Consider the following 13,695-nt stretch of genomic DNA (forward strand, 5'->3'; position numbering starts at 1 on the left):
TTGACACTGTGTTTCGTCGAATACGTCTTCAAACATATCGGACACACATTTTCCATGGAAGGTAGTAGGGCTAACGCTGCCGGATGTCGAATTTGTTGCAAATAAGAAGTGTACTTCTGTAAAAATTCTTCGACGTTGGCTACTTCGTTATTACCAGGTTCCACACCTGAAAAAAGAAAACTTTTATTAGTCCCTGTTCGAAATTACAACATAGGTAATATACAACATACCACCCACATAAATTACATTCACAAAATCTAACTATTATTATAGCAGTAGTATTTAATCACTTTTGGATAAATAAAACTTGATTCTATCCAATTAGTAATCATAATTATTAAAGACTAGAAAATTTTTGAGGTTGCTATTACTAAACACATTACATACGTTTTTTACTACGTTAAGATAATTTAAAGGTAATTTTAACTGGTTTTAAACCAGATTAAGTTATTTAAGTCTAACACGAGGTAAGTTCCCTGAAGGTAGCATAATGTTAAGGTAATTTTTTAACTGGTTTTTAACCAGACAATATCGAAATTCAGATATTGAAATTAGTAACAAAAAAGTTTAAAACCAAAAAAAAGTTTGAACTTTTTATGTTCAAAACACAACTTTTTAAGCAAAATAAATAATTAAATTCATTAGAAAACAATTTAATAATGTAGATTTTAAGTAACTTCTTACGACTAACGAAGTTTTTAATCACAAACATAAATAATAATCACAGCTTTTGGTGTTGAAACCCACAACAAGTTTCTGCATAATTTAAACACACATTGCGTTTCAGTCAAATCTTTGGTTAATTGTCACAGGAACGTTTTTTTTTTCCTTTTCAAGTGTTTCTTTTTGCAAATTTCGATTTCCTTTCAAGGGTTGCTCGAGTTATGCAATTGGTTCGAAGTGTAAAACTGTCTTGGACCAGGCGTAATATGAGCTTTTCGCTTATGAGCGTAAACATTGTTTCTCCATAAAAATGATTTGTTGCATATTTCGCAAAAGTATTTCTTTCGGTATGCTCTGTGCATGTCTATATGACCATTCAAGTTGCTTTTGTTCGAAAATGACTTTTGACAAACTGGACATATAAATTCACTTGGCCCCTTAAATGGTGGCCTTCCACGTCTTTTCGCTTCTACAACTGGGTTCAGGAAAGAGGTAAGAGGAGAAAAAAAGAGAACAACAATTAGTACCTGCCCTACAATTATGTTTTAAACAATCATGCCTCACCTGGCTCATAAAAAAAACCAAACTTTTGAATTAAAAAAAACAATTCAACACAAAACTCCAACTGGCATCAAAATTCTGTTGCATAATTTGTATAATACAAAATGTTACAACAATGTTAAATAATTCGATATATATTTTTGATTACAATAGTGCAATTTTTTTGCATGTTTATTTAAGCATATATTATAAAATGACAATGATTGATACAACTCGTTTATTTTTTCTTCATTTTCTTTCTAAATTTATAAGCGCGAATAAAAGCCTAATAAGCGATTAGCATTAATTAACACATTTTATAATTTGCGGTAGCATAATAAAATTTAACAAGCGAGTAATTATAATTAGCGAGTTTAGCGTTTTATATATATATTATATATCTAGGCAAGCCACATTGAGCAAATTTAAAAAAATATAATTAGCCAACAATATTACAATTTCTTTTGAAGCGCCGCGTAATATATTTATCACAATAGCATTTAATTTTAATTTTTAATAGCATCTATTTCAAATAGTCTAATTAATAAAGCGTAGCGTAAAATTTTGAAAGGGATTGGTTAAATGATTTATAAGTTCCATTATCATGTTTTTGAGGCATGTCACATGTAGAAGACCAAGAACGTTTAACAGAGTTCAGTCAATTCCCGCGTCGTAAGTCTCAGGCCTAATTCTCTAAGCCTTGGCTTTCATTTCAAACAGTTGCACAGTTGCACTAATAAACGTTCTTGGCCTTGTTCACGAACTTTCATAAACAATCCCTATTAGCAATAAGCAAAGCGCGGTTAATTTTGGTTAGCTGAGCAACACAGCAAATCACAGTTCGATATATATCATATATATAGTTAATCACATGATTAATATTATACACCATTAAATGGCGAGATAGAGAGAGAGAAAAAACCTCACGAGACACGTTTTCTTTTGTTTATACTTCAAACCTTAGTTTTTGTCTTGTAGACTATTAAGTTCGTAAAACTTACAGCCTTTTAAGACCAAAAATCTTTTACAAATATTTACGAGAATCTTTTGAAAAAATCTACTCTACTTTGTTATTTACTTTTTTTTCCTCTCTTTGACACAAAGTTACCGATGTCTTGAAGACCGAACAATACAAAGGGATTAAAAACAAATACGCGTGTATAAACGCTTTCTTTTTTAAATACTGGATATGGTACTTAATTATTTTCGTTAATTTAATTGGGTTTTTCAATGCTAAAAAGAAGCTAAGGAACGAAGAATTAATAATAAACTGATATGGCATATTTTGGTCTGAACTTAATTAAGTGTTGAATGGGCAAATAGTGGCGGTTGAAATAGAGCAATGTCGCGAAATGAAAAGATACTAAAGTGTGCTGCAGCTGCCAATTTCGAACTTGAAACTTATAAACCTACCAATAATTCACAATTAACTAAATAAATAAACCAATCTTCTAAAATTACAAGGCGTGTGAACTTTTAAAAATACTTCTGAAAGACCTATAGCCAATCAGCATGCAGTGCCCTTTTGTAACACGAAAGGGCACTGCTGATTCGCTACAGGTTCTTCGCGAGAATTGTCTCCTCGAACCAATCGTCGCCCAGTATGAAGTTAAGCACCTAAGAACTTCATCTAAGGTGATAAAATGTTTGCCTACTTAATTTTCTTTACGCATCTGTTCATTTCACGCACGCTTTTGAATTTGACACAACGAATTTGGGATAAATAAAATAATCAATGAAGTGGATCTATAAAATTAAAAAAAAAAAGGTTCTTAATTTTTCTATTATATAAAACCCCTTTTAAAGGTAATCCATTAAATAACGCGATGACGAAATTCTGCAGATACTTTTAAGTACGCAGTAATCGTCTTTTTTATCAAGGCATGTCTAATATAAATATTTTTTAAGCGCAAATAAAAATCTATAAGCTTAAAAAAAAAATTAAAAGTATTTTGTATTTGGCAAAACATCTTAAATTGAACTTATTCTTATTATATCACAGCGAAACTAAAATAATAACGGGTCTCAAGACCAATTAAGTAAAAAAAAAAAAATTGTATTATATTTTAGTCTTGTACTATTATTTTCCCTATTCACACCTTTAAACTCACGTGCACAAATTTTTAAAATAAATGTGCAATTTTATCTTTTTGTCTTTTAGCTAATATTATAATATACAACATTTAAAAAAATGACTAAATAAGTTGACTTTATTTTTCGTCGCCCTTTTAAGGTTTCTTATTATTTTTTTTTGTATTATATTTGATATATATATAGCACTATCTCATCATCACACCGAAAAAGAAAAAAGAAGTTGTTTGATTTTGTTTTTTGGATATTTTGTTTGTCGCCTCAAAAAACCAAAATTTATATTTTTGACATATTTGGTTTTTTTTTTGGCATTTGATTCAGTTGGACAAGCAACGAGAAGCTTTTTCTTCGTGACACGAAAACCTACTACTTACTACTAGGCTACACTATAGACAAATACTGTTATCTACGACCAAAAAACGTTCAGTAGATATTATACTGAAAAATATACCTTAAATTAATTCGATCGAATAAATTCATATTTCTTCTAAAATCTATTGGAAGAAGATTTTAAGACTTATAGGCCTTTCGTTTCATTTTTATAAAACTATAGAATAAATGATTACGATTCATCGTAATTTTTAAACATCTTCGTGTAAATATATATATTATGATTCACTCCTTTTTTTTCTTCTCGAATTGACCAATTTTACGACCGTCATCAAAATGACCGTCAATTTTGAATTTAACTTAATCAAGATTATTTTCCCCCAATATATATATATATAAATCTTTATCGTTCAAAATGAATTTTGCGATTGGCTTTAAAATTAAAAGCACTTTAGAGTGACGATTTTAATAAATAAATATAATTTATTATGTTAATTTTTGTTTGCATCAAATGCAATTTGGAAAACCTATAGTTTTCGCGCTATTGGTTTAACTGCAACTTATAGTTGTGGGTAACGTTGCGTGTTTGTTTACGAGACCAATCTAGTATAAGCCAGGCTTCACTGCGTACGTCTTTGTCTGGTATTTCTTTATCCCCCCAAAAAGTACCAAATATCGAGTTGTTTCGAAAATAAAATTGAGAGATAAGTTTCAAGTTTTTTTGTAACTGTTTAACAGTACCGTAAGCTTAGTTATTATATTAACTATATATGACATTTTCAATGTTTCTCCGTGTGCACTTGGTGCACCTTCCACATGTGAACATTAACGGCGCTTTGAGCACGAAATGATTTGTTGCAAATATGGCCTGTTAAGGAGAAATAAAAGATGTGTGAGACATGAACTAAAATACAGTGTCAATAAATATATATGCGATTTCGAAAAGATACTAGTGAGCTTTACAATTAAAAAGGCTACAATATGTTTAATTTGCAATATGATCTATTGAAGCTTGCAAGGGAGGGAGAACCGGTCTATGTTCCAACAAGCAGGATGAAGGGTATAAAGAAACTTGGACAACCTGTTCTCTAACTTCACGTTAATCGGGCATACCCTGACCACGCAAGTTCCAATTCAAAAGAAATCTAGCTTAAATAATGGCGCTTAAGGCCCGAGCTTAACTAGTTTCAACAGTTGGGCTGAAAATCATAAAGCTGATGAACTGTAGCGCAAGAAATAAAACCCTGGCGCAAGGCTGAGAGGAAAAGGAGGACCCCTTTCGCATAAAATATTGTTCGCACATTTGCAAATCCCTTCAATGATAAGTATTGCTCGCATATCTGCATGAACTACGACTAGAACAAGTTGTAAGCCTAGTGTAGGGAGGGATATGGTAAGAATTTTCACATTGACAGATACGTCAATACGATTGCCTTCCAAACGACAACATTCGGTAAACTCACAAAAATGAGAGTATTTTGGACCCTCTGATGAGGATGGGCTCTCGCGATCTCCATGGCGTCCTTGTTGCTGATGACGGTCTCCACCGTGGACGCTCCATTTGTGAGCAAAAACGTTACTAAGCATTCTGAATGATTTATTGCAGATATCACAGAAGTATTGGTATTCACTACTGCCACCCGATGGACCACCCGAAGGGTCTCCTCCTCGACTAGAACTGGCGCTAGATGGTCCGGGGGACACGGCGGCCGCCGCTGAAACGGCTGCTGCAGCTGCCGCTAAGACAGCCGCGTTGTGAGCATTTCGGTGGTGTTCGAACAGATCTTGATCGCTGAACGACGCGTTGCAACGATCGCAAAAATAATAGGATTCTGGACTTGGCATTTCGAGACGAGTTGTTGGCGGTGGTAGAGGCGGATGTGGTACACTTTCTAAACCCGAGAAACAAAAAGAGAAAAAAGCAAAGCGAGCTTCATTTAGCACAAAGGAGCTTAACACTTACATAAAGTTTTAAAACATTAAAATCATGACGATATCTTATTTAAGACACACTGATAAAGGTGACAAATATGAGACAAAATTAAGGTGATTGTTGAGAATTAATTAATATGAAGCCTAGTTTGGTGCGTATTACAATGTACAAAACTGGTCAAATACTTCTAACTATAGACAATTTACAATTAGCACAGTAGTAATTCAAAATCCTAATTATGTATTTCTAAAAAAATGATTGATTGGCTGTTGGCAATTTTACAATTTTTTTGAGTGAGTTTCTTCTTTTTCAGAACAATTCTTCGCTTCTGTTATTTGCCAGCTAAAAGTAGAGTAAAAGCGATAGTTAGTAGAAAGAAGTTGAATTTGTTATTTAAGCGTAGACAGAACTTGCCTTGAATTATACGTATGTGAATATTTCTGGACTTCATAAGCTACTATTAGTCAGCTACATGCCATGAAAGGGTTAAAGGATTAGGTTTGTCGGTAGACGCCACAAAACCAGTCTATTAAAATTAGAAAGGTTACAATGTGGCGCATCACCATTTTAATTTTGATGAACATTTAGAGTAGGCCTCTATATGAAAGTATGCCTTCAATATAAGCCTAAAACCCGAAATAGTAGGTAAATTATACTCATTAGCTTTTGTTTAATTATACTTATAGAAGATTGGAAGCGCCGCTTCGATCTTTTTGATGATGAACAATAGTAATTAACATATAATACATCACTTAATTACAATTATAAATATAGCACGAGTGTCGATAAGTTTTCGACATACACTTTAAAAAAGGGCTCACCTTGAACTAAAGTAACATAAATCTTTAATTCAGATACTAGAGAAGTTTACTTATGAAAGAAATTCACATTAAAGATAGAATTTTCTCTGCAGATGTACAGTGGCTACATAACCAAGTACCTAAATAGTAGTACAACAATTGCAACAGTCAAATCGGCAATTGCTTATATGAGAATATGGCATTTTTTTCAATTAGAAAAAGTGTATATCTAATGTTAGTTTATATTGTAAACCATTTCCTTTCGTAATTAACATCATCAGTATTTGTATAGAAATACAATCAACACTTTAAATTTTTTTAACAGTCCCATTTTGTTTTAAAATCGAATACCTAAATAGCGTACACATTTCGAGATCAAGCTACAAAAATACTATTTACGTTTTTGCTCATTTCAACTTTTGTTTATAGCACATAACGTAATGTGAAAGAGAAAATACACGACGTATTACATACGATTAAACTACACTAAACCTAAAACGATTTTTGATTAAAACATTTCGATAAATTACTTCAAATATTTTACACCGATGTATAGATTTTGTTAAAAGTACCTTCAAAAATTTCTTTGGGTACTTTTGAGGATCTGTGACACAATACTACCGGCGTATTAATAAATTAACTATATATATTTCAGGTTAATATATACATGACTATACGTTAATGTATTGGTAATTCGGGGAACAACTAGACGCTGTAATTTAGTATTGTACTTCAACTATTCACAATATTATTTTCAGTTATAATTATACGACAGACAAGCTCACTAAAACTCGATAACTATTACTATACATTATAGATATATATTTTATCTTTTTATAAATTTTGTTTAAAATCCCTGAAATGTAATGCAATGCAATGTTTTTCTCATTGTTTCTTTGTAAGCCACACTGGACTGAATTGGAAAATATTACAATTATATAAGAAAAAAAGCATTGCATGAATTTTGCTATAGATTGAACACAAAGGCACTCCAAGCTTTTTTTTTTTTTTTGTTGTAATTCTCATTAAATTAAAACAATGTAAATTTGCATAAGAGTTAAAATTAAAAATATTTTAGCTACTTCGTAAAGGGTTTTTTTTTTGGTGCCCCGCTAAATATAATTAATTAATTAATACTTTGGCCCCATGACTAAAGCTAATTAAAGTTAAAATTATAATCTTAAATTAAATCTTTGGCATTTTTTATTAAGTCCATTGGGTTGCATATTAAAAAGCGTTTAAAACTACTTTGGACGTAAGTGCCTGGTTGGCAACAAAGCGGTATTTTGTGTTTGATGATATTTCTTTCGATGAGCGTACATATTGTTCCTCCAGAAGAAACTGCGCCCGCAAAATTCGCAATTATGAATTCTACGATTCGGCAAGTGCAAGTTTTTATGTTGCAATAAGAGTCTTTTACTATTAAATACTTTATGGCACAATTCGCAAGGTAATCTGTCTCTGATTACGCTATTAACTCCGCTAGTAAACTTGGGTATTTGCGGCAATTGCTTGAAAGACGACATCAATGGAGCTGCAGCGGCTCTCCAAGTACAAGCACCATCCCTGCTGTGGTAACCTAAATAGCAACGCAAATGACAGAAAATCCCAACCATGAAAAACTGCACCTCAAGATTAATAATAATAAACAAACACGAGGAAAGGCTTAAAATAAAACTATAAAATAAAATACTATGGCCTGTAAAATAAAGCCACTTTATGAAATCGTCAAAGAAAAGAAAAAAAACACGCAGAATCAAAGAAATTTCAATACAACTAAGAGCAAAATAAACAAAACGAATTCAATACTATAATACAAAAGAAATAAATGTATGAAGTACGTAACAGCGAGAGATCTTTTACCCTAAGAATTTAATCCTTGGCTAGTTGGAAGGGCGGTCGTCGCTTGGACACCACCACTTAAATTGGAGGTCGAATGAAATTCTTGCTCAAAACGACTTCTAATTCCATCAGCGAATTCAGTCAAGGGCGGTCTCAATTTTGATCCAGGAATGGTGTCCAGTAAAGAGATGTTCAATTCGTCATCACCTCCATCATCTTCCTCGTCATCTTCATCATCATCATCGTCTTCTTCGTCGACGTCATCGTGTTTTTCCGGGCTATAGATGACTGGAATGGCTGTGCCTGGATTGTTGTCCAACGTAATAGGGGGTTTAAGAGACGGTAGTGGCCCTGACCGGTTGATGGGATAAGAGCTCAAAATGGACTGATGCGGAGGAGTTACGCGGGATGTGGTGGTACTTTGGTGCTGATGGTGTAGCTGAGTTATGGAAGACACCGAGGGAAGTCGTTGAGATGTTTGGGAAGGAGTTTCTAAGGTAGAAAAACTACTTCGGGAATCGTATTGTATCTCTTCAAAATGGTGTTCGAAGCGATTTTCATCGTACGACGTTCCTTGATGGCAATGCTGCAAGTGCAATAATAAATTGTCTTGACCAGCGAATGTTTTCTTGCACATTTTGCAGACGCGAGTTCCAGGTTTTCGACCCCTCTTCTTTTGGTTCAGTAAAGATTCTACTATCAATAAATATAATCGGGGTGGTTAATTACGGTTTGATTACGAAAATACTTCATCTACTAACCGATTGAGGAATAGCCGAGATAACTGGGAGAAGCTGGTCTAATTCTATCCAATTGACTAGAATATCCTTGTAAAATACTGTTTCTAATTTCGTTGGCATTTTCACGCGGACTAGAAGACACTTTCTCGGGGTGATACTTTTTCATGTGCAATCCAATGCCAGTTTTATTGAGAAAAGCTTTATGGCAAATATCGCAAAAGTACCAATCACTCGATAGGGGTTCCGGCGTATGAGAAAGCGGTGAGGTAGAGCTTAAAGAATGGTAACTTTGAAGGGATCTTCCGTAGTCACTAGCGTGTTGCTCTTTCAAGTGACGTAAAAGTGTGGCGGGCCAAATAAAAGTCTTATTTTTGGGGCAAATGTTGCAGCTAAATTGCTTGACCCGACAAGTGGTACTGGCCATTAAATGATAGCTAAAACTGGAAAATGAACCCAGTTTTGTGTCGCAAGCGATACAAGATGCGGGCGGTTTGATATTCATCGCCGCGAATTCTGTTCGGTTAAAAATATCGGTAAATATTCCGGATAAGTCGATAGTTAAGCTTGCTAAGCTCACCTATTCCAGTGGTATCTATGTCCCCGAATGAATTTGGAGTGGTAGGAGGATTAATATCGGTTAAGGGTTTAGTTTGAATGGGTGGGGGTAGTTTTAAGGGTATGGGATTAGCAGGTTGGGTATTACCAGCTCGACTAGTAGAATTAGTATCAGAAGGTAGTTCCTCCATAGCCCCACTCTTCCAGTGCATAGCTACGTGTTCATTGTATTCTTGCGCCCCATTGAATACCTTCTTACAAATTCCGCATAATCGACTGCCCGGTTGCCTCCCTCGTTTCTTACTTCCACCGGGACTTAGTGAAACGTAACTTAGCTGCTCTAAAGGTACTGCGTGGGTTACAAAAGATAATTTCACTTTCTCTAAGGCTTTGCTTCGACATACAAACACACCACTAATAACTCAAGGGTAAAGGGCATTTACCAGGACTGGGTACAGTGGAAGGGGGTGGTTCTACGTTGTGAACTTCCCTAATATGACGGTAGAGGGTGCTCTTCCAATAGAAAGACTGAGAACAATATTGACACGGTAGTTTTTGACGACCACATCGGTGAACTATAAGGTGCCGTCGATACTCAAACGTGCTTTGGAAGAATTTTCCACATAGTTTGCAAACGTGAGGTACGGGTCGGCGACCAAGTTTCACATCCTGTCCTGAGCCACCACCACTCGTTACTCCTTAATTTTAATAACAATAAAATTTGAAACAATTACCAAAGTTTTACTATTTTTTCTATATAACTATATATATCCAATAAACAACTACATATTTGAAACAAATAATTATTTTAAAATTAAATGATACTTAAAATTATTTTTTAATAATAATATCTATTGATAAATTTATAAACTATTCGAAGACGAAACATCACATTGTAGAAATAAAAATTTGGCGCATTAGTAATATAATTATTGTTAGTATTATTTTTTTAAACGACTAGAATTAAACATTTTGGTAAGTATTTTTAATTTTTTCAAGCTTATTCCGATGAACTAGACGATGTCTGGATAAATTAGACTGCCAGTAAAAACTGCGATCACATTGAGTGCATGCAAATTTTTCAGGAGCTGATCCGTGCTTGCTTAAATGTGTGCGAAAGTTTCGCTTATTAGTAAACTGTTTCTTGCAGATTGCGCAAAACATAGCTTGAAAACAGGCCATTATTCCAAGATCACCAACACCACCTCCACCATCTGGAAAAACGTTTTTTCAACTACTTATCCGTATCCATGATATAATTATCAACTCTTTTAATTTTAATATGGCTCATAACGTTATGCGCATAAAAAAACAGAGATTAAACATTTTTAGAACAGTAACGAAGTACGGCTAATTCTACAGAAGCGCAAACAAAAATTGATACAAAGGACATTGTTCAATTATTAAAGGCTTGAAAAAAAGATCGCGTGGCAAAATGTTTTAGTATATTGAGATTTATATTTATGTTATATTATATTGTCAGTTGATCATAATTTTTTTATCACAGTTAGTTTTAGATGATAGAAGACCCTACATCCCAGATCCAAACTGGAATGTGTCAGCTACCCATTGTTCCAAACCCTCTTCTTGGGAGTGTACGTTTCTTCTATGTCTCTGTAGATGATGTCTCCAAGAAAAGTCGCGGTTACACGTTTTACAACGATATCTTGGCCTAACCGGAGCATGCATGTCCATATGACGTTTTAAACTGCCACGAGAACTAAAAGGCCTATTGCACAAGTTACAGATGTTTTCGAAAACAGAAGAGACTGACGATGATGACGCAGCAGTGGCGTTTGCTTGTTCGTTCAATGTTCCTAAAAACATAAACATCCATTACCACCGCTAAAACTGTAAATCAATTAACATTTTGGTGAAGGTAGTGAGATACCAATATATCGTGAGAAAAATACGTGTTTACAAAAAAAAAATAAAGTGCTTGGCTCACAAGCGTGTGTGTCACTTGTACAATAATTACTTCCAAACTTCGTCATCACCAAAAACATGTATATATAATCTTGATTGACTACAATCTTACACTCTCAATCAAATTAACTGAACAAAAAATTATTTTTAAATACAAATTAATCAACCAATTCTACAATAGCTAATTATTCTTATATAGAGTAAGCAAGTATGATGGAGCAATGATGCGTAGTCTGAGAGAAAACGGTACGCTAACTGCGGAACGACTCAGTCCAGTGGGACGCTTGGAAATGGGGGAGGAATACGCGGAAAAATGGCGGGCGGTCTTCCTGATTAGTCTCACGTAGACCGGCGACCATTTTTCCGAGAATTCATTCCCCATTTCTAGCGTCCCACTGGAACCGAGTCGTTCCACAGTTAGTGTGCCGTTTTCCCTCAGATTAAGCATCCCCCTTCATAATTTATGGAGTAAGTAGGAGCTGTGTTAGTAAATATTAAACCGTTATCCAGTTATAATGCAACAAATAGTTTAGGAACTTTAAATATGATTGTAAAATAGACTAGAAGAATTTCCCCCATCTTGGGTTATTTTATAATTTTAGTCATTGTGTTTTTTCAACTTATGTTGCTCAACATAATTTCTAGTTAGGAAAGCCTTCTTGCATATGTCGCAACGAAACACTTCACGAACGGAATCGTGTTGGGCCATGTGTAAGGCTAAATAACTCCGAGAAGCCACCATTTTTTGACAGACTTTACAGCGAATTTCTCGTTTTCTACAAGTATGATTGGCTAAACCTTCTTTACTCTTGAAAATCTGAGCGCATTGGGGACATTTTGCGATATATCGAGGTGCGCCCGATCGAGTGACAGGATTCAGGCAAATCATTCCTACGAAAGAAAAAGATACGTCGTTGATCAGCCCCTAACATCGCGGCGTGTTGCGCGAAATTGGTTGAATTATCGCGGCGTGTTGCGCGAAATTGGTTGAATTATTGACAATCTTCCAATTTGTAAAATTGATTTAATTTCTTTCTATTTCCTACTTAAAAGCGGTACATATCACACTTATTTAACATACAGTATGCTTGGTATTAATTCTTTTGGCTTTATAAGTAGTGGAGCGTGTGAGGTTTGTTGTGTTACAAATATTTGTAAACTATTACTAATCCAACTAACTAACAGTTGACACGATCTTAAAAACGACACTATACTCGATGAAAACTTCCTTAAAGGAAAAGTTCAGGTAACATAACATTATACATTAAAAGAAAGGACTTTCTCTTATTACTAAATAATTAGCATTTAATTAGTCTTAAAAACGAGGGCTACTGAGCCGCCATTGGTTTAGTGGCGTCTGCTAAATAGAACCTCTTACCAGTAAGGGATTGGTTGAATTCTCACAAGCTGAGAGAGGTAGGAGTAAGGTTGGTAGATAGAGGTTCGATTTAGCAGAAGCCACTAAACCATAGGAGGCATAGTAGTCCGCGTTTAAGACTAAATGCAAATTATTTTGTACATAAGAGATAATATTTTATTTTATATTTTCCCTCTTATTGTTAGAAAAAAGGGCTTTCTTTTAAAGTAATGTTATATTATCTGAACTTTAATTTAATAATACGACATTATTTTAATGCAATTTAAATTATGGGTTCAAAAAAATAACCCGATTTTCTAGCAATTTTAAAAGCAGCTCCAAAAATTCACTTTGTCTCTTTTGCATAAATTATTATATTTGGAATTTTAGACCAAATTATTTATTTCTTTGTCTTTTTAAGCAAGATCTCCTCATATGAACTGGAAGTGATTTTTTCCATTTAAATTTTTCGTTACACAAAGGGCATTTGTAAGTTTTGTTACTATGCGAATGCATATGTTGGCCCAGCAGAGATTTATTGTGGAAAGTTTTCTGGCAAATTCGACAACTAATTTCGTTCGAAGCCATATTCCGTCGCAACACGTTGTTCATGTTCCAACGACGAAGCAAATCATGATTCGGTACATACCCTGTAAAGTGGGTGATGTAAATATTACACACTAACCCATCACCATTAATTAATCCATCAATTTACAAAAGATACGTAGGAATTAACACTTCGCGTTTGTCACACCTAATCAAGGTTTTAAAAATTTAACACAACATTTTATCAATCCTCATTTATTCATCATTTTTAACACATCGATTCTTCTTGTTTTTGTTAGAACTAATTGGCAAGTTGCTTTTGGTAAATGTAAGTTTTGGAGCCCGAACTGCATTTGTAAAGAGCAATAGCTT

At 34.1% G+C, this 13,695-nt stretch overlaps 2 protein-coding genes across 6 annotated transcripts in view; both read right to left on the bottom strand.

Moving 5' to 3' along the window:
- The window catches only part of LOC149702697 (uncharacterized), a 112,080-nt gene that overhangs the window by 68,948 nt on the left and 29,437 nt on the right, over window positions 1-13,695 (bottom strand). The window contains exons 6-10 of one of the 4 annotated variants that reach the window (XM_089866532.1): window positions 9,938-10,192; window positions 9,517-9,843; window positions 8,961-9,452; window positions 8,221-8,892; window positions 7,797-7,936 (exon numbers count right to left, since the gene is read on the bottom strand). The exons of 2 other annotated variants lie outside the window; for them this stretch is intronic. In XM_089866532.1, the coding sequence (XP_089722658.1) occupies window positions 8,222-8,892; window positions 8,961-9,452; window positions 9,517-9,843; window positions 9,938-10,192 (1,745 nt within the window). In that variant the 3' untranslated portion in view covers window positions 7,797-7,936; window position 8,221. Of the gene's footprint in view, window positions 1-7,796; window positions 7,937-8,220; window positions 8,896-8,960; window positions 9,453-9,516; window positions 9,844-9,937; window positions 10,193-13,695 lie in introns of those variants that run through there. One more of the 4 variants, XM_089866531.1, reaches the window with a different exon arrangement.
- LOC149702699 (uncharacterized) lies at window positions 167-7,606 on the bottom strand. 2 transcript variants are annotated; one of them, XM_089866581.1, is made up of 4 exons: window positions 5,972-7,606; window positions 5,840-5,899; window positions 5,088-5,516; window positions 167-4,492 (listed from the first exon to the last, which is right to left on the bottom strand). In XM_089866581.1, exons 3-4 carry the CDS (start codon window positions 5,467-5,469, stop codon window positions 4,404-4,406), a joined length of 471 nt encoding a protein of 156 aa, XP_089722707.1. In that variant the 5' UTR covers window positions 5,470-5,516; window positions 5,840-5,899; window positions 5,972-7,606; the 3' UTR covers window positions 167-4,403. The 2 variants fall into 2 exon arrangements, with proteins under 2 accessions (XP_089722707.1, XP_089722706.1); XM_089866580.1 differs by having other exon boundaries at window positions 5,840-7,606.

The sequence above is a fragment of the Phalangium opilio genome, unplaced genomic scaffold (genome assembly GCF_054372755.1).
Source record: "Phalangium opilio isolate 3A_F unplaced genomic scaffold, DU_Popi_V2 ptg000017l_1, whole genome shotgun sequence".
Taxonomy (NCBI): domain Eukaryota; kingdom Metazoa; phylum Arthropoda; class Arachnida; order Opiliones; family Phalangiidae; genus Phalangium; species Phalangium opilio.

What these genes read in the sequence shown, in the direction of transcription:
- LOC149702699 (XM_089866581.1), bottom strand. Translation starts at nt 5,469, where the DNA reads ATGCCAAGTCCAGAATCCTATTATTTTTGCGATCGTTGCAACGCGTCG. An exon ending in TCCAAAATACTCTCATTTTT is followed by an intron (nt 4,493 to 5,087) that starts GTGAGTTTACCG and finishes TCTCCTTAACAG; the next exon opens with GCCATATTTGCAACAAATCA.